Raw genomic sequence first — 21,885 nt, 5'->3', positions numbered from 1 at the left:
ATTTCACTAGTAATATTACAGAAAGAAAAAAAGAAAGAAACAGATCCATCCATAAAGATGAAGTGGGTTTTATTTTACAATTCTCACTATGTTCCCATTGCTAGACTCACAAAAGTCAGGCTCCTAATTCTTCTATAAGCAGTGGCCTTGATAGCTACCTGGCGGTAACTGGAGTCTCTTCCTGTTATATTGAAGTTTTAAAAGTGGAACTCACATTTGGTCAATGGAGCTGTTAGAAGCAGCTTAGTCATCCACAGATAGGTGTTACAGGTTATTGAATATTTTTTTTTAATTTCTTTTTTCCCCCTTCCTGTTTTGGCAGATATCACTTAGGACAATTTATCTTTACTCATTCAAAAACCTCTCCATCCCAAAGACAGGATAACCACAAAAATTTCCACTCAAAAGTGATGGGGCAACAGCTGTCTCAGAGCTATTTAACAGTAATTCATTCTGGGATAACAGAGGGTGGTTATAGGGATATCATCTCTCTTAAAATGTTGCTCTAAAGTGTGAAGAAACACTCAAATTATTTAGATTCCCTATTTTGCCATTTTGCCATCATGTCCCTTGATATTACAGATTAAATCATAAGGAGAAAAAAGTGTCTTTTTTTTTTTTTTTGGTATCTCTGATCTGAAATTCTATCAAGAAGTACAGAAAAAGAGTTGAAGAGATTTTTTAGTAGATTATCATTACATGGACTTTCCATGAAAACAATGTCTTAGGCCTTGCTTTGGGCTTTGCAGGTTGCTCTATCAACAGAGATCACTTAGCTAGCTCCTGGGATGATGTGGTTAAAAATCAGGTCTTCAGTGTTAGCTGACCTGGAATTGAGTCTCAGAGCCCCCATTTTCTATCTCAGTCCCTTTTGAGTTCCTGGACCCCTATATTATGGTGTCATATTTAATAAGGATGAGGGTGCCGTCTCCTAGGGTGATTGTAAATGTTTAACTGGAAACTATTTGCATAGGGCCTAGCATAAGAATCAGCATTCAATAAATCTAGTAATTGTTATTTTAAAAATAACCCCTTCTCTTCACTTCTCAATATTTCTCAATATTCAAGATTAAATTGGATGAAGCTAGATTTTGAATTCTTTCAAGCTGTTTCTATTTTACAGGCAAAACTCCTGCCATGTCCGGGAAGGCCAAATGGTGGATTATTATTTACTAAAGCAGGACGAGAAAAATTTTGAAATTCAGTGAAAAAAGGCAGGTTACAAGACACATACAGAATGACCCCATTTTAAAACACATGAACAATACTAGCATAGAAGGACATATATTCAAGTGTTAATATTAGTTATTCCTGTTTTACACTTTTCCCCACATTTTCTATAGGATTACTGTATTACTTTCTCATTAGAGAAGAACCACACATTTAGGGAAAAGAAGGCGGGTGGGTACAGTCACAGTGTGGGTAAGCACAGCCAGATCTCTGGGGTGGGGAAGTAGAAGTTCAGACCATAGCAGTAGGAGCAGGGAGACCAGGGATCCCTTGGTATATGGGACAAAATCCTGAAAATTGGGGGCACGGAGAATTCTAGAATCTTCAGGTGAGGATTTTTATCTTCCCTACTCACTAGAAGCTTGTTCTTTTCCCCAGTTGTTCCAGAATCTGATCTGGTGTCCCTAGGCTCTCTGTCGCTCTGAGATCAGAAACATAGTAAGCCCTGGATGTCCACACCTGCTGTAATGATCCTCAAACTGCCTCAGTGTGTGGAGGCACAGTGTTCAGGCAGCTGGATCTCTGGTTTGCTTTAGATCATTGACAAAGGCCTCAAAATTTTAATTTCTCTGTGAGGGACTTAGGCTAGGCCTGCTAGGTGAGGTAAATAATTTCCCTAAAGTTTCTTGTCTTCCACTTTCTCCATTTTAATTTAAGGAAACATATAGTATATGATTTTTGATTCTCTAATTAAAAATATTCATATGCTTAATCTTACTTAATTTTATTTACATTTTAGTGGTGTGAGTAGTATTTTGTGAAATGCTTAAAACATGGCTAACTTTAGGATCTATTTATTAAACTTGGAAAAAACAATCTCAGAGAAAAAAAAATTTGGCCATATTTTTGTCTCTTTTTATGGCTACAAGTGTTACTTTAGGAATATCTATCAGAATCAGTGAGTTTCTAAATGGCATTTATCAAAGTTGGAAAGGTCTTTGACCTCCAGAACTTTATGCTTACACATCTTGAGTTCCATAAAACTGAGTTTTTTTTTTTTTTTTTGTATAATTGTTTCTCTACTTAACTTTATAAGGAAACACATGTCCAAACTGAGGATAGCCCCACTTTAGATTTCGACATGGTTTAGGTTTTACAGCATCCAAGATTTTCCTAACTACGTACCTCTTTTTTTTTCCTTGCCTTTTCTTTTTTGGTCTTTAAAACACGCTCTTTTGGCTGGTTCAATAAGTAGTTCCTGCCAACCAGTTGCTTTTATGGTAATTGACAGCATAGCTGATTTTTGGAACCTTAGAATCTAAAAAGGCGTTTTAGCTCAGACTTTGGGGAAGCTGAGCCAAGCTACTTGCAGAGTAGGAGATACAGCTGAGGGGAATGTGGGGAATCAGACCCCAAGACTGTGCATGCTAATGAAGTACACCAGAGATCCTGCAGACCAGGAGCTCGCTCAGACTTTTGACTGACTTTTGGATGTCAGCAGCATTCTGAATCCTTCCTTCTCCTGCCCACCAGGTTATTTCTGCAACTCCTAGGTGCCATTTCGGGAGGGGAGCCTGTGAGACCACCGGTCATCAGTGGGCAGAAGTGACCTGATCCCCATGACCATCAGTAATGGGGACAATAGACCCACTGCTTTTTAAATACTGACTATGGCTGAAAAAGGCACAAAATAATTGAACCGGAAAAGAGCAAGCACTTTTTTACTTCAAAGGAAAAGGGCGTAAGAAAAAAACATTACAACATTTAATACCACCACTTAATACAAGGAGTGAATTGTAAATTTTCCTAGTTCTTCTCAAATGATATCATAGTCCCCTAAAATAGGTGGGATATCTCAGCATAATGAATAGGAAAAACATCTCCCCAAACTGCCAGATCTTTCGAGTTTTTGCTTTTCGACAAAAGCACAAGTATTTCAGGGTAAAAGGGCTCCTATTTGCCATCTTCATTTTGCTGGTTTCTCTGTGCACTGGAACTCATTACTCTGCAGGAGGTGGTCTTTGGATGCACAATATCCTAGTGTCACCAGGCAGCCCACCCATTATAGCGGTGGAGAAATCATGCCCTTATAATACAAATTTACTTTTTGCACCAAATGACCCTGGAGACAGAAACCCCCCAGGAGTGGTGATAGTCAGCCTTTTCTTTGTAATCTTTGAGATTGAGCTTTGTGATACACAACTTGGACACTGACTATTTTTTGTTGTGGTAGTACTGGGGATTGAACCTAGGGACAGATAAGCCACATCCCAGCCCTTTTTAAATTTTTTGTTTCAAGGCAGGGCCTCACTAAGTTACTTAAGGCCTTGCTCAATTGTTGAGGCTGGCCTCAAACTTCTCCTGTTTCAGCCTCCCTAAATCGCTGGGATTACAAGTGTGCACTACCCTGCCTGGCTGGGCATGGACACAAGATGTTTCTTGTGATAGTGACACAAGATGTTTCTTCATTACTTTTTATAAAGATTTTTTTTTCTCTGTTCTTGGAAAGGAACCTAATCCACACCTAATGATATTGAAAGTACCCATCTGCCTTAAAATAGAGAATTCAGTCTTTTGAATCCTGCCTAGGACATTGTTAAGATTTGTGAAACTAATTAAGAATACCCAAACAGGGGTTAGTGTATGTGTTTTTACACTTCAAAGATATTTTCATAGGCACCAAAGTGTGAAACACATACACCCAAAGAGTAAGCAGAATTTTATAATTTCACAGTTGGCTGCAATAAATTTGTTTCTCGGCAGCACAAGTTCAAGGAGCTGGCCACAAGGGAGTGTTAGCCTTTGGTTGTGCAAGGTGCTGCAGAAAGGTCACCTGAGTTTGCTCCTCATGTTAAACAAAAGTTCTCCCCATGGGCCTGAACGGTGAATTTCATGTTCTCTTTCTACACACAGGCTACATGTACTTGATGCCATTTCTGGGTTCCATATCCCATCACATATTTGATAGCCACAGGCTTCTCATGTGTCTGAACAGTAACCATTGTCAGGCTGACCGTTCAGGTAGAGAATCAGATTCTGGTCTCCTTTGTATATAGGAACCCGCTTCCTTCGTGAAACGGAGTGTCAGTTACATGGTCTTTTCTGAATTATGTTTCATTACTTCCCTACTGTTATTTAAGCTTCATGGAATTCATCCTGCATTTGACAAATCTTTCCATTGAATAAATATCTCCATAACCTATTGCTTCACTTTGGCAACAGAATTGTTGCAATTTGTGGGCAAAATTGAGCAAAGGCCGAAAATCATTTTTTTTTCCTCTGTAAAGTGTCCAATGTTGCTGGCTTTCCTCTCCCAAACAAAGGCCTTGACTTGTTCTCTGTTCTAGTAGCGCCTTGTCTCTGTCATTACTGAGTTAAGATTTATAGACGATAGGACTAAAACAAAGAATGACTTCATAGGCACAGAGACTTGGTATCCATGTAAAGTCACTAATAATACATTAAAACACCCAGAACACTGCCTGGCACATAGTACCCAACTTACAAATTAGAATTATCAGAGTTCTGCAGACTAAAAAATATTGTTGCTTACCTCCACTTCCATGGGTGATTTTATAATCCCCAAATTATCCAAAGCAGCAGAGGTAGAGCTGACCATCCAGGACAACCTAGGAGGGACAGAAGGTCCAGTGGCTGATAGGGTTCCAGAGGGTGATCATCCAGCTGCTCACAGACCCAACTGTTTCTCCCAAAGGATTCCCTAAAACTTTATAAAATCCGCCTGAGTATTCAATGAAAGGATAGTGAAGAGACTAACATGCTCTTTCATATTGGGACATGCACGCATCTCCTATTTCTTCACAACGACCTTGTCATTTGCTCATTAAGTGTTTTTACTTTGCTTGTTCACCTTTCTTTTTTCAAAGTGCCCTGGGTCCCTAAGTGAGGGGTGTGGAAGGAGCTCCTGGTGATCCATCTAGTCTCAAACTGTGCACTTCAAGCCTGAGTCAGGACATGGTATCAGGCTTTCTTTGTTCTTTTTCTGCCTAGGAGGCATTGAAACTTAGCTGCCTTGACTGTGTGGTCATGTGCTTTCTTTCTTTCTTTCTTTCTTTCTTTCTTTCTTTCTTTCTTTCTTTCTTTCTTTCTTTCTTTCTTTCTTTCTTTCTTTTTCTTCTTTCTTTCTTTCTTTCTTTTAGAACTAAGCATTGACCCCAGGGGTGCCATACCACTGAGCTATATCCCCAACCCTCTTTTTTTTTATTTTGAGGAAGGGTCTTGCTAGTTTGCCCAGATTGGCCTTAAACTTGGGATCCTTCTACCTCAGCCTACTCTATTGGTGGGATTACAGGCATGTGGCTCTGTGCCTGGGTATTTTCTCTCAGCCATCCCTGACCTGGGAAATGTCCTGGTTGGACAATACTGAGGTCATGTTGATGTTCTTCTTCTCAAGCCTCTTCTTTGTGCGACTCTCTCAGAGCTTAGAAGTAGAAATTATGGTGCATTGTCTAATGAGCCTTGAACATGGCAAAGGGGGAAAAAAAATCTTGAGAAATTTTGGGTGAGGGGAAAAAAGGAAAAGGGAGAACTGAGGGCAGGAAAGGACAGTTTTCCAAAGGCCACAGAATGAGAAGAGGGCCTTCAGCATGTACATCCCACATTTCTTCTGTGTACTGCAACCCCCCAGTACACAGAAGCTACTCCATGGTATATACTGTTGAGGATGACCACAGAAGCTTAACCAGGTTACTATGAAGATCCTGAGTCTCTTAAACTGATGGAGAGACCTTGCCATACTCCTTTGTTGGCCCTTTCCCAGCCACAGAGGTGGCCCTTCTTACCCCATACCTCCTTCCCTGCAAGACATCAATTTTTGTGTTACTCATACCACATCCTTTCAGCCAAAGGAAATAATCAAAAACCTCTTTTCATCGTTCTTTATATCTGTGTGGTGCTGGGAATCATGAGCGTTCCAAGGGATCAAATGTAAACCTAAGGTGAAAATGTAGACATAGAGGCCAGGATCCCCATTCATTTCCAGAGTTGGTAGCAGGAGGAGTTCTTTTGGAGACTGAGGACTGGTACTGGCTTCTTCTCATGGGCCAGAAGTTCCGAATTGCTGTCAGCTTTCGAACTGTTACTCATTTGCTCACTAACCAAAGACAACTATGTGTCATTCTTTTTTCTGAGGTTTGGTTTCCATGAAATCACAGAATATTGAACCAGAGGCACTGCCAACATCTTCTAGGAACCTCCTTATTTTATAGCTGAGAAAACTGAATCCCAGACTTTGTGGGCTATTGTAATATGCCTGAAAGGACCACAGCAAGTGGATGGTGAGGCAAGAGTAGCACCTGGCCCCAGGTATAATCAGCACCTTTTGTCCTAAGCTGTTCACCTTCTGATGGAAAGACCCAATTTCTTAATTGACCTCAGATTTTGTATATCTCTGAAAAGCTACCTTTATTTACTGTGCTCATTTTGTCATTATCTTTATTATTATTATTATTATTATTATTATTATTTTGTATTCTAACAAACACATTTATCTTGGTAAAGACGTAACTAATTTTCAACTACCTTTCCAGATGAAGTTTTATTCCTGGTCATTAATGATGGAATTCCTGAGATGAAAAAAAAAAAAAGATAAAGAGAAAAGTAATTGATCTTTTGTTTCTTTTTACAGACACTCTGGAAAACGGATCCAGTAAGGGTGACAGGTGAGCAAAATGTTTTTGTTTGTCCTGAGGGCATTGCAGGGATACCATTGTCCATCCAAACTGCAGTGAGTTTCATTGTTTTCTTTCTGTTTTGCTTAAATCCAGTGCAGCTAACAAAAAGGGACCTAACAAGGATGACACGTACTGGAAGGAGATCAATGCAGCTATGGCCTTAACCAATCTTGCGCAGGGAAAAGACAAGCTGCAGGGAACCACGAGCTGCATCATTCAGAAGTCTTCCCATATAGCAGAAGTAAAGACAGTCAAAGTGCCCCTGGCACAGCAGTTTTAAGAGCTTGTCCCATGGATGTTCTTCATGTCAGCGTTTTTGCATAAATCCTCATCCAGAGAGCCGGAGCAGTAGTGACAATGACTCCCTTTCAAACCTCCTCTTATTTTTAATTATCCTAAATATACCATTTAGTTGCTTCTATAAAAGACCTATAAATTATAAAGAACTCATTTTAATCAAAACTATTAACTTATTTTATGCTACTCAAACTATGCATAAAATGTCTGCATTACCATTACAGTAAGTGCCTTGCTTTCCGAAAATAAGCTACAACGTGGGCATAGTGGGACTGCTATGCCTCAAAATGCCAACGCCACATGCTTATGAGTCTGCGTGCATCATTCCAGACAGACCTAACCATTTCAGGACTGAAACCAGAATTGCTAAAAGCCCTTGAAATATATTCAGTAGTTCACATGTTAAAACTTGGAAATCTGTTCAGCCCAGATGAAATGTTCCTTTAAAAAAAAAAAAAAAAGTCTGCAGTGTTGAAACTTGTTCAGTGTGCTTTTCGGAATGACAGTGAGGATTTTATGCATGTATTTTGCTTTCATATCTGATATGTTCCAACCTTCCAAAATGAAAGGTGTGGTGATCCACGTAATGTATACATTTAAAGAAGTGATTCCTTCAAACTCATTTAAAATTTCAGTGAATACATGTGATCAGAAAAACATTTTTCAAGTGCTGCTAGAAAGTACTACAATGCCCTGTAGAAATCATTTGTATTTTGTTTTCCTGAAGTTTTAAAAAAAACTTTATTTTATAAATAACTGAAATTTTTCCTGTGCAAAACTAAACCTATAGTTTAGTTTAAAAACATAATCCTGTTTGCATTAGAATTCAGTGCTTTTGTGTGATGGAAACTGTTTTTCATATGGAATGACTAAAAGCTTTTTATTTGGTTCATATCAAATGACAATCGATGATGGACAATTTGTATTGCAATGAGAACAAGACATTGAAGGAAGTGGATCTCCATACACACACAAAACTGATTTTTAGATTTAAAACATGGAAAATAAAACATTGAACCATCTCTGGATTTTGCCAACTAGCACAGTCAAGTAAAAGTTACCTGAAATCATGCATTAAAAGAAAGAACATTTTGTTTCTAAATTAGACTACCATTGAGTGAGAATAATCAATATCAAGAGAGAGTATCTTTTTCAATCAAACAATAATATTTTAATCAGCTTGGGAAGACTTGAAACTTAAACAGTGGAGACGCCAAATATAATATAGTGTATGTGCAACAGAGAAGTCAAAAGGATTGGACTGTTTTATGGTGAGATTTTTTTTCTGGGTATGTAATCTATTTTGTAATTTTTTTTAACTGGAAAGCATTTTTGTGAGTCTGAATGAGTGCCAATAATGCAGCCGTGTGGTTATATTTTTCTTTATTTTGCCAATGCTTTTAAAACCAAAGGCTGCTCTGGTTAATATATAGACAGTATCAGTCTTGGTATAAATTGTAGGACACTTTTTCATGTAACATAGCATTTGGGGATTGGGTTTATTTAGTGTAATGAAGATAATTTGATATAAAAATATTTTGTATATATATATTTTTACTTTGTTTTTTAAAATTGCGGTTTGCAGTAACAGTAAGTGCAAAGCAAGATATGTAAGTTATGACTGTATGATCAGATGAAGTACAAGTTCTTTTGGTTTACATCTTTAACTAGTTAGAGATCCATGATGAAAACTTTGGAATTGTCACAAAATAGTTTTGCCAAAATGTGACCATGTCAATGAAAACTAAGGACAAATACTTCACTCTTTTTCATACTATTATAAGTTATTCTGGCATTAAATATTTTAATAAAAGTGTTTTTGTTTTAACATATTTCACTTAGAGGAATGAATGCTTGGTTGTATTTCATTTGAATTAATTATGATAAATTTTTGCCATCTTTTTAAAGTATATGAGCAAATTCATTCTGTGTTATAGATGACAAGCCAATATACAATAGCTATTCACATGATTTCTTTATAAAGTACTAAAGTTTGGAGTCAGATCTGTAAACACGTCAAAAAGATTTTATAATTAGTATTTCTTTGGCAATATCTCCCATTGTAATTACTTTTAATTTATTTTTTTTTCTTTTGCTGCTTTGATATTTTCTGGAAATTAAAGTTCCCCAGTCCTTTAAAAGAACCTTGAACTATGCTGAGCCAGCAGTTGAGAATCTAACTCATAAATTATATTGTAGAGAAATAGAATTACCTCTCTTCTTTATTTTGCCATATTGTAATCATTTTAATAAAATTAATAACTGCAGGAGTTCTTGACAGATTTAAAATAAAAGTTAATTTCTAGACCTCAGTGATCATATGAATTTTGTTTTCCTTTGAGAGTTGACCAGGTGGAGAAAGCAGTAGAACAGAAGGGTCCATTATATTCCGCAATTCTCCTTTGGTTGTGTCCAGGGATATGATATGTGAGTGCTGCACTTGTATTAGGTTTGAATTTCATCACTGTAGACCACCAACCCACTTTTTAAGACCCAAAGAAAAAAGAGTGTGATGCTATTAAAATTCATCATTTAAAAATGAACATTTTTACTAAATTCCTTCTTTCATTAGGTAACCCAATAAGCATTCCTACTGGTGTGTGCTCTATATTGGAGAAAAATCCTTGGCTTTGAACCCATCAGGTCTGCATTTGAATCTCAGCTTTGCCTCTCACTAAGAGATCTAGACTCTGCCACTATAGTCTTTAGTTTCTTCATCTGCAAAGTGGGAGTGAGGAACAATACCTTGGACCATTTGCTGGAGACTTGAGATTATACACGGTATATGAAATGCCTTCCACAAGGCCTGGCCAATAATTCCTATACATAGGGTTTATGCATGAAGAAGTAGAAATATAAATAAAATATAAGATGAGTGGTTTAAAAGAGCACTTTGTGAATGGAAAGATGTCTGACATGAAAGACTGCTGAGAAATCGTGAAAGTTAGTATCAGAGGTAGAAAGACCTTTAAGGAAAATGAATTTATTATCATCACTTTGAACTTCCTGAGAAAAGCATTAAGTAGAGCAAAGGTAAGGAAGAACAGATGTGCCATTAGAAAACACAATGTGTGCAGTAGCTTCCCTCTTTCCAATAAACAGGAATTGCTTTTCTGTTTGTATTGCTTGAGACTATTCAAGATGACTAAGAAGAATTCAAGCAGCTGCTTGTATTCTCTGACTGCTCCAAGTAGCAATGTTAACAGGGGCAGCAGCCATGGTCTGCTTTTACACTCATCCAACTTGATGGCATAACATCATGCAAATAAACAGCACAGCAAGAATAAGCTGAGCTTATGTTGGGAGTGCTATAGGTCAGCCTTGCCTTGGAAGGGATATTGGTAGGAACTTGCTTGCACATCCTGGTCTTTTCAGTTTCACTCCTTGGTGACTCTGGGGAGTAAACATAAGTCAGAATTCTATGCCTGGTGTTTGCATCAGTACAATTAGATCAATGAAATTTATCTGCTGCAAAGATCTGTCATGAGGCTTCAGTGAAATAACAGGTATAAAAAGTGTTTTGCAAACTTGATGGAACTGTACAAATGATTATGAGATGAATGTGTTCCATATAATCTAAAAGGCATAATAATATCCATATTTGGGGCAATATAAATTATGACTTCCATAAAGCATAAAGGACCCTTCCATTTTTGTCTACCATCTTTGGGTCCTTCTGAGAACTAAGAATATCTTGGTCCAGGATTTCTTTGTAACTAGTTATGACTAGAATTAGATGATTGATTGTTATGCTAAAGGGGACTTCATAGCATTGAGACACATCTGATAGATGAACTAAAGATTTTATTTGGAAGGTATGTGCATTGGCCAAAATAAACTTCTTTTAAGGTGAAAACTAGATTTCTGGGTTTGGAAAAGACTGTTGGTGTGTTCTTGCAGGGAATTTTCCCATGTAAATATTGTGTTAGTGTGACTTCAAAAACAAATCTTAGCACAAACACAGTTTTGGGAAATTTGATCTGCAATGAGTTCAGATTGGTTGATATTTTTCTTTGTAATATTTGATTGGTATTCTTTTTTTCTTTTACTTCATTTTTAGTTAACATGTAAATTATTAACATGTAAATTAACCTTTATTTTTAATTAAATTAAATTTAAATTTAATTAACATATTGTAATTAAATTTAAATTTTACAAATTTATAGGGTGTAACTTTGTGTTTCTGTATATTTATACATTATGGAATGGTCCATTTGGGGAAATTTGCATATCCATAGCCACAAATATTTATCATTTCTTTGTAACAAAATATTCAAAATCCTTTCTTCTAGCTATTTGAAGTATTCAATACATTGTAATTGACTAAACTCACAATAGAACTCCAAAACTTATTCCTATCTAATTAGATCTTTGTACCCATTGACCATTATCTCCCCTTTCTCTCTACTGCCCAATCTCGTAACCACCATTCTATTCTCTGCTTCTATGAGTTCAGTTGTTTTAGATCTGCATGTGGTATTTGTCTTTCTGTGCTTGGCTTATTTCACTTAACATAATTTTCTCCAACTCCATCCATGTTGTCACAAGTAATAGAATTTTCTTCTTCTTAAAGACTGAGTAGCAATTGGATTGTGTGTGTGTATATTATATGGCATATATACGTGTGTATGTACATGTATGTATACGTCATATTTCTTTAACCACTCATCTGTTACAGACATTTAGATTGTTCACATTCTTTTTTGTTATTGTGAGAAGTGTAATAAACATGGGAATGCAGCTATCTCTTCAATATAGTGATTTCCTTTGAATATATGCCCCATAGTGGTATTGTTGAATCATATTTTAGTTCTATTTTTAATTTTTTGGGGGAACTGCCATAATGTTTTCCACATGGCTAGATTAATTTACATCCCCACCAACAGTGTGTAAGTGTTCCCTTTTCTCTATATACTAATTAGCACTTTCTATATTTTGTCTTTTGGATAATAGCCATTCCTATTAGAGTGACGTAATGTCTCACTAAGGTATTCCCTGACGATTAGTGATGTTGAACATTTTATCATATGTCAGTTGACCATTTGAATGTTTTCTTTATAGAAATGCCTACTCAGGTCTTTCGCCCACTTTTTAACAATGTAGTTGAGTTCCTTATATATTCTGGATAATCATCTCTTATCAGATATATAGTTTGCAGATATTTTCTCCCATTCTGAAGAGCATTTCTTTACTCTATTGGTTGATTAATGCAGAGATGCTTTCGGGTTTGATGTTCTCTAATTTGTCTATTTTTGTTTTGTTGCCTGTCCTTTTGGGATCCTATACAAAAATATCTTTACTCAGTCCAGTGTCATAAAATGTTTCTATAATATTTTCTTCTAGTGGTTTTATAGTTTCGGGTCTTACATTTAAGTCTTCTATTCATTTTGATTTGATTTGATTTTTGTTCAGTGAGAGATAGGGTGACTTGTATTCTTGACTTTTATATAAAAATTTCAAAGTTTAATATTTTAGAAATTTATAAATGTGATTACGTTAGTAATTTAAAATCAACATCTATTAATAATATATATATATAAATAAATATAATTATTATTAATAAATCTATTAATAATAAACTGCTGGGATTATAGGCATGTGCCACCATGCCTGACTATCATAGATATCTTTAAAAGATAAAATTATTAAAAAAAATAAAAAAGAAAGCCCAAGAAAATTCTGAGGAAGAAGAGGCTGAATAAAGAATTCATAAATAAATATTTAAATTAGTAAATAATTTTGACACAACCAACTAGGTTTCACTGGGCCAGAGTGGGGAGGTGAGTAGGGGGAGTGTTTGAGGGAGAGTCTGTTACCTAGCTTACTTGTTTGGAAAAACAAATTTCAAATGGGTAGAAGATTTAAATAATAACCATAAAACTAAGGGCAGTCTTGGCCCTGACTATATGCCAGGTATTATAATAAGTTCTGTGTATAATAACTAATATAACCTTTACAATATTTGGAAGTAGATACTATTATGATCTGTATTTTCAGTTGAGGACACTGCAGTATAGAGGAAAATTTTCAGTTTTTTAAAGTGTCTTGTCTAAGGTTGTAGAGCCAGTGAGCAGAAGAGACATGACCTGACCCTCAGCAGTCTGGCTCCAGAATTTGTGTTCTCAACTACCATACTTCTTCTCTACATCCTGTATATGTGCACAGATGATATTTAAGCTTCTGATTTAAAAAATAATGTAAGTGAAGTTTAAAAAAAAATAAAACAACAAACTGGGAAAATATGATATTCATACCTATAGAGAAGGCACTGAATTTTTTTAATATACAAAGAATTTATATAAATCACTTACAATTAAAAGAAAAAGTCATGAAGAACTAAATTCACTGAGAACATATACCATCAGTTTATGCAGTGTCACTCGACTTAAAAAATGCAAGTGAAAACAATGATGATTGTTACCTACCACATTGTCAAATCGTGAGAATTTTGAGAAATACTCAATATTTTGATCATGTTAGGAAAAACAGAAATGCCTTATTGTTGGAAGTATAAATTGGTAGAATTTTTTCAGTGGTAATTTGGCAAATCCATTAAAACATTAATCTACCTATCCTATCTCTTGAGACATTAATTCTCCTTTATTATATCAATTCCATAGAAGTCCAGTGGCTGAGCACAAAAGCACAAGGCTGTTCACTGACTCAGTGCTACTCAATGTGAACCAACTATATCTCTAAGGGCACTGTGAGTTTGGCTGACTTTTTTTTTTCCATAAGAAGATTTTCTTAATGAAGAAGGCAGTGCATTGATTTATGTTTGGGTACAAACTCCTCATCTCAGTATGAAATAGACCTTTGAGGGGCACTAGTTTATCATAACTAAACATTGGAAATAAGCCAAAAGTCCAACAAGTATTTGCTAAATAAATTAGAATAGCTCTAAAGATAAAATCTAATGCCTTCATTTGAAATAATGAAATCTACATATTGGTTAAAATGTAGACATGATAAAATGGAAATTAGTTTCAGAGCAATAGAAACATAGACATAAGTGCAAGATAAAAGGTATGAATTTGTATATGGCTTGACTAGAAGCATACAAAAGACATTATTGACCATGGTTATCTTTGGGATGTAGAATTTTGATCATAGAGAGATAGGGCCTGGCACTTTTGGTTTGTGCCCTTTGATACTATTTAAATTTTTCTACAACTAACAGAATTTTCCAAATGTTTCCCTTGGATTTTAAGGTAGACAATCATATTATTTCCAAGTAATGAAAATTTACATATCTCTTTTTGATGTTTATGTTCTTTATATTCCTCCTATCATGTGGTACTGACTAGTATTCTTAGAACAAGTTTTAATAAGAGAAATGATAGTGAGCTCTTTTGTATATTTCATTACATCCATGGGATCACTTCAAATGTTTCACTATTTATAAGAGAATGGATGTTGTTTTTCGAGTAATTCATTATTTTAATACAATATAGTTTATTCTGTATTTACTAAGAGGTTTTATTATTAATAGATGTTGATTTTTTTCTGGACATTTTAAATTAGTTTAAACATAGAAAAAATCACAAACTGTAAGTGTACAGTTCAAAATTTAAAAAAAATGTAACTGTGGAACCAACACTCAATTCAAAATTAAGAATACCATAAGTACTTCAGAACCCCCCACAAAATTAACCGTTTTTTCTGACTTCTGCCTACTTTTGAAGTTTAAGTAATTACAGTGCTATATTTGAATTTATGTTGTGTTTTGTTCAATATTGTGTTTGTGAGATTTATCCTTCTTATTACATAGAGCAGCAATTCATTTTTGTGGTAAATATTATTGCATTATTATGTGAATATACCACAAATTTTTTAGACATTCTACTGTTGGTGGACATATCGTTTATTTATTTTTTTAATTTGGAGTGTCTATGTTAATAACACTTTAAAAACATTCTTGTGTGGTTCTTTTGATAAATTTATGTTTGCATTTCTTCTAGGAGGAGCTGGACTTTTAAAGTTTAATTCTTATTGGAATTAGCAAACACTTTCCCATAGTTGTAGCACCAGTTTACATTTGCAGATGAAGAGTATGAAGATCTAGTTACTTCACAAACTTGTCAATTTGGGCATTTTCATTTCTTAATGTTTTAGCCTTTGTGGTAGATTTTTTTAAAAAGAAATTACTTATTTTTTAGTTGTTGTTGGAAACAGTACCTTTATTTATTTATTTTTATGTGGTGCTAAGGATCAAACCCGGGCCCTGCACATGCTAGGCGAGCGCTCTACCACTGAGCCACAGCGCCAGCACCACTGTGGTAGATTTTCAGAAGCATTTTATGGTTTGAAATGTTGTTTTTAATATTAATACAAAATAATAATTATGAATATGTTGATATTACTTAATATAAATATTTAATTCATGTTTAAATTGTGGTTTTAATATGTGTTATTTGATTATTGTAGCAATACCTGTTTTCGTTTTTAGCCCATTTTATATTGGATCATGTTCTTATTGATTTTTTTCAAAGTATTTTTTAATTTTTGGTGGACACAATGCCTTTATTTTTATTTATTTATTTTTATGTGATGCTGAGGATTGAACCCAGTGCTTCACCTGTGCTTGGTGAGCACTTTACCCCTGAGCTACAACCCCAGCCCCTTGCTGATTTTTTTTAAGTGTTCTATAATACATTCTGAATACTTTGTCAGATGTGTCTCTGTGTGTGTGTGAGTGTGTGTGTGTGTGTGTGCATGCATGTATGTTTAGCAATGTGTCTGTTCAATGCTAGTCAAGATAACTAAGAAGAAGTAAAACAGCTGTCTCTTTTCTCTGCCTACTCCAAGTAACAATGTTTAATAAATGGTGGCAACAGCCATGTTCTGTTTTAAACTCATCTAGAGTTTAAATTCCTTCGAGAAAATGCCTTTTGTAATGCTACAAATGATTCTTCTTAAATACATTTTTTTTCTTTATCTATTGTCAGGTTGTGTTTCAGTAGGACCTTCCTACCCTAAATACTGTTTTATTCCTCTCTCAATGCTTGGTGTTGATTTTTCATTGCATGTTCAAGAATGTCCTTCAACTTGAAACCCAGGTTCATCTTAAGCAATGGAATCCTATGAATTAGAGGGTGGAGCAGACACTTTCAGCCCTTGTGATCAGAAGATAGACCAGCTGACGTACTGTAATCCCTTGGTAGGACACCGAGAGCTAACTTGTGCTCTCAAGGCTGTATAATTGCAAAAGTGGGAAGAACTTGGCCAATTGCTCAGCTCTTCCACAGCCCTTTGAGGGTTAAGGCCTCATACGATCCAGCACCTCTTTCTAATCTTGGAGATCTCTGTATGTTCACAAGCAGTTTTAGTTACCTTTTTTTTTGTGTGGCTATGACAAAAAAGACTTGACAACAACCACATAAAGAAGGAAGAGTTTATTTTGGCTTATGGTTTCAGAGGTCTCAGTACACATTTGGCTGGCACCATAGCTCTGAGCCAGGCAAAATATCCTGGTGGAAAGGCATGGCAGAGAAAAGCAGCTCTGGACATGGTGACCAGGAAGGATGGCAGTGGGTGTGGGAGTGGGGGGGGGGGCGCGAGGGTGAGCTCTGTACTTATTAGGGACAAAATAAAAACCCCAAAGGCACTTCCCCAGTTACTATTTCCTCCAATCACATCCTATTTGCCAAATGCATTAACCACCCAAATAATCCATATATGTGGATTAATCTACCGATTAGGTCACTTGTCAAATTCTAATCATTTCACTCTGAACATTCTTATATTGTCCACACATGAGCTTTTGGGGACACCTCATATCCAAACCATAACAACAGCCAAACTTTCTCTGAGCACTTAGAGATAAATGTTCGCTTTGAAGTTCTCCTCTTTAGCAATCCAGGTTAGTCTAGACAGGAAAACAAACAAAGGCTCTCTCCCTCCCTCCCATGATATGTTAGGTATGTATATGTGCATATGCGTTTGTGTGTGTGTGTGTGTGTGTGTGTGTGTGTGTGCAGGTATATATAGTCTTGTAGAACCAACACCTTGCTCAACTCCCCAAGCTATGCCTGACAACTTAAAGAGCATCTTCCCTGAGGTGGCTGAATTGGAACTGCCCAGGAGGGGTAAGGCAGGTGAGGTGCACATGTATGCGGCCATGTTCCCAATGTTGAGTTCTTGAGCTATACACCTTAAGTACTCTCTGTTGAATGTATAGAACTCTTTTACATTGTATTCTCAAATGCCATTTTAAAAAATTATTTTAAATTTTATATTGTCACTATAAATTATTCTCTGAAACCAAAATTCTCCCAGTCACTGAAACAGTTTTAAAGCTCAATGTGAGTCCCTTTGCTTACAACCACCCCTTCTTGTGTTCTTTATTTTGATTTATCTTTCACTAGATGGATTCTGTCAGTATTTGTTTTTAACATTGTCTGGTGAATGCTGTGTTCCATCATATTGAAGCTGTCTTCTGTGCCCTTATGCGTTCTGAGAACTGAGTGGAACTTGTAAATTTTGAGCTCTTACTTTGCTCTCAGAACTCCTGCCACTAAGGCATGACAGATCAGATAGCACTGAAGGAAACTCTGAAGCCCGCCTTACAGTCCTTCTTGATATATTGTCTGCTAGGTTTTCTTTCTATTTTTTTTTTCCTTTCCTGAATACACAAACAATTCCTCATTTATTCTGAAGTAGTAACTTAACCAGGATATATCTGAGGGTTGTTCTGGAACATTCTGTGTCTTCTGGATCTACAAATTGAAAATATTTTTGGGAAAACAATACTTACCTCTACATGATCTCCTAAGATCCCTTTTTCTGTTTTCTTCTTCAAAATTACCAATTTGCTTTATTCAATTACACAACTATTATTTGCTGTATACCAGTGTATGCCAGGCACTGTGTGGTAGGTTTTGGGGATTCGGTAACGTGAAAAAAAAAGAGTGTAGTGGAATTCTAATGAAATCCCTTAAGTTCATCTCTCATGCCTGCTTTTAGCAGTAACAATTATTTCTTTTTGTTGTTATATCTCTTGGTTTAGCTTTTCCTTTATAATTAGCTTCCATTTCTTTCCTGTGCTACTTTATTATTTATTATTTATTTTTTTAAAGCTTGCTTTTCTAAATCTTTATCCTCTTTAACTTCTCTGAGAGAAGTATTTGTCAGAAATTTTCTTGGGAAATTGCTGTGCATGCAGATTCTTCGTTTGCCTTTTTCTCCCTTTTAAGAATAGAATTTAAGCTTCATTTTCTGTCCTTGATACTTATTATTATACTTTGCTCAAGAATATTTGCCCAGGTGAGGAAGGCACAGTGCAGGTTTGTGTTTTAGAAGCACAGCATATTCGTATTTCTTACCAAATCTGCTCTGAGTCTCTGGAGGGCAGAACTCTTCCTCTCCAGGCTGGGCGGATCTCCCAGGCAGGAACTGAATGACTCACAGTGAAATACGGTAGCTCTCATAGATTATTTCTTTGTTCAACTGACTCAGTCAACTGACTCAGGTCAGCAATTGCAAACCAGATTCCTGTTTTCTCTCACTTTTCAGGTCTGGGTCCCTTCTAGTCCACTTCTGGGTAGGAGAAAATAAGTCTTTCAGCTCTGCAGAAACTAAACTCCCATTGGGATTTACCCCTTTTTCCTGTGGTCTGTTCATGACTCAAGTTGTTGAATTTCTAAGTAAGGGATTATTTGTGGGATGTGTTGGATATTTTAGGATCTTGTTTTACTCGATTTTTAGAGCAAATTTAGAGCAATTCTGCAGATGTGGAGAGAAATGCATCAATTTGAATACTATCCCTCAACTTGGTCACAGTTTCACTGCATATAACAGATATTCTTCATCTTCTGTAGTTGGTTCCAAGCCAAATTTCATCCAAGATGGAACTTTGCCCTGTTTTTCTTCTTCTTGATGCTTGGGGGTGGCTCTAGCAGAAGGAGTAGAGTAACTTTGCACTAACATCTTCAGTGAGAAACCTCAGGGAAAAATCACTACGATCTTACTATTTCTCTTTATTGGGGTCTTAAAAATTCATGTTGTAACAGCTCTTATTTATTTTTTTAACTTTCCTTTTTTGTATCTTTGCTAGGTTCCTACAACTCTCTCTGTTTATTTATTTAGTCTGACAATATCATGTTCCCTAGAAGTGATTTCCTCCTTCAAATAGCTTCATTCTTGACTTTCCTGGTGTCACAGGACCCCCAGAGGTTCATAATGAATGGAGTAACTACGAAGAAGTGATAACCTCTATTTCCTGTTCACTTTCTCACAGGCGGTTAAGCTTAAATGTGTGCTATAAAATCCCCTCAACCAACAAGCCCAACCATTTATCACTATAGCCTTAACCACCTCTGCTTTTTGGATATCTTAACTCCCCGAAGGACTGTCAATTTAACCTTAACTACCTAACAACTGCCAAGCCTCACTTTATGAGCTGCTGTTGAGAGTATAGCTATTTAAGGCTGATTTTTAAAAATTTTTATTGGCACTTCATGGCATTTGCTTGATTTACAGTGCTGTAAATAACCACAAATTAAGAAAATTTCTTTGCCTTTAAGGTATAGGCAAAGATTACAATGGATACTGTGCCATCTTTCTCCATATAGTTAACTCCCTGCTGGATCATTCTTTGAAGCTTGCCCAAGCCCACAAGGTCAAATGAGGGCAATGGGGTGAAGAGTTTCTTGGAAAGAAGGAATGGATCCCCTAAGGAAGTAACTCTTCACTGCCCCAGCCTGAGCTGCCAGGTCTGTATCTCCAACCCTGGGTCTTAAGACAAAGGTTTCAGTTATACTCATGGGTTATATAGACCTCGTGAAAGATTCTGGATTTTTGCAAAGGTATTAGAAATAGTGGAGATTACATTGTTGAAAAGAGATGTCAAATATTATTCAAACATAAATAGGAATAAAATTGTGATACATGCTATAACATGAATGAACCTTGATGACATTGTGCTAAGTGACATAAGCCAAATGCAAAAGGACAGATATTTTGTGACTCCACTTAGATGAAGGACCTAGAATAGGCCGACTCTTGAAGGCAGAAATTAAACTAGAAATTTAAAGTAGAGATTACGAAGGCCTGGGGAAAGAGGAACAGGGAGTTATAGCCTCATGGTTACTCAGTTTCTAGTTGGGATAATGAAAAAGTCATGGAACTGGATGGTGGTCGTCACTATACAATATGGTGAGTATAAGTAGTGGCACTGAATTGTTGTATCTAAAATGTACTCCCCAAAAGATACTTTTTGTAAATATCAAATACTGAAGTCACTCAGGACTCTGCCACTTGCTCCACATTTACGTTTGGAGGACACCATGATGCTCATCTTTAGGGCTCTGCCATATGAACCTTCTCACTCAGAATATCTATCTATCCTGCAGTGGCTCTCTCCCTGGTGTCATCTTCTTCATCTTCCAAACTTGCTCCATTCCTTTCTCCCTCCTGCCTCCCTCTCGGAGCCATCAGATATCAGGTTCTTCCCACTGGGACTCCATTGTCCTCAGGGCCTCCACCTGCCTCCCTTGTGAGGCTGAATGACATGAAGGTGAGTGTGACAATTCCAGCAGGCACTTACTGAGATATAACAAAGCACACTCACTGGCTTCTGGGAGGATTCTGTGCTGGCACAACTACCTCTGGGCAGAGGCCATGACTTTACACTCCAGTAGCCCTTCATGAGACACAGAACAACATTCAGCTGAAAAGTCAGCTTACCTAGTGATCATGGTGGCAGCAGCAGATACTGCTGAAAAAAGCAAATACCAGAGCCAGAATTAATCTGCAGGAGTAGAAGAGGCAGTAAGCAGCTTGCTTTAAGGTCACTCATTGATATGCTCAATGACAGCAACAACTTGGGGAAATTCCTTATTCATCCAGGAAATTAGTTGTTTTGTGAATTTGCTTTCAGAGAATTGACTTTTAGTTACTTGAGACTCTAGTCCAATGACTCTCAGTAAGAACCGATGCTAGTTTATCTAAAGCTTATTTTTAGATTTCTCAGAAAACAACATTTGTCACATGGGTCCAGCAGAAGAGACCTATCATGCAAATATATTTAAAGTTATTTTATCTAGTCATGATGATTCCGTTTTACCTCCACACTGCAGAGATTGAATGTAATTGCATATATCAGCTTAAATTCGTGAAGAATCATCGGGGAAATTTTCACAAAAGCAGGTAAAGTTGGTGTTACAAAAGAGGCAGAGCCACATGGCAGCATGTGCTGCAGGAAGCCATGGTTGTGTTGGAGCAGAGAGGGTACTGCCTATTAGCCTAAGAAAAACATCATTAGGAAGGAAATCTGCTACTGAAAACCCTGCCATCATATATCATGCACTCCAAAGTCAAACACATGGGAAGGTTTTGTTTGTTCGTTGTCTGGAATGTTCCATACTTTTACCATTGACCAATGGAGAAATGGTCTCAGCTTTGAGCTGGCTCATTAAATCCTATCAGAAAGGAGCCAGTGGATTTAGCTTCTCATCTGATGGCATTAAACCCGAACAGACCTGTTTCCTGCCCTGTACTGTTAATAGGAAGTGTAGCCACAGTCAAGCATCTGAAATCACATTTTACTTTCTTTTCTGCCATTGTTGTCCCCAGAAATACCCTATATAACCACAACCACATCATTTCTCCAAAGGAAACTCACAACTCTGTCTTACTTTCTAACCTCCCCTTTTAATCTTTGCCTGTCCTTCTTCTCTCTCATTTTTTCCTCTTTATATAGCTGTGTGGTCATCTGTCCCTAAGT

At 36.6% G+C, this 21,885-nt stretch overlaps 1 protein-coding gene across 1 annotated transcript in view; it reads left to right on the top strand.

The window, feature by feature from the left end:
• Mkx (mohawk homeobox) overlaps window positions 1-7,233 on the top strand; it is a 62,911-nt gene extending 55,678 nt beyond the window's left edge. The window contains exons 5-6 of the mRNA XM_026410609.2: window positions 6,818-6,851; window positions 6,957-7,233. Coding sequence (XP_026266394.1) covers window positions 6,818-6,851; window positions 6,957-7,143 — 221 coding nt within the window. The 3' untranslated portion in view covers window positions 7,144-7,233. The remainder of the gene's footprint in view (window positions 1-6,817; window positions 6,852-6,956) is intronic.
• Window positions 7,234-21,885: the final 14,652 nt, after the last annotated feature.

The sequence above is a fragment of the Urocitellus parryii genome, chromosome 9 (genome assembly GCF_045843805.1).
Source record: "Urocitellus parryii isolate mUroPar1 chromosome 9, mUroPar1.hap1, whole genome shotgun sequence".
NCBI lineage: Eukaryota > Metazoa > Chordata > Mammalia > Rodentia > Sciuridae > Urocitellus > Urocitellus parryii.
The sequence above is the reverse complement of the archived record's forward strand: the minus strand, read 5'-3'. Positions and strand labels throughout refer to the sequence as shown.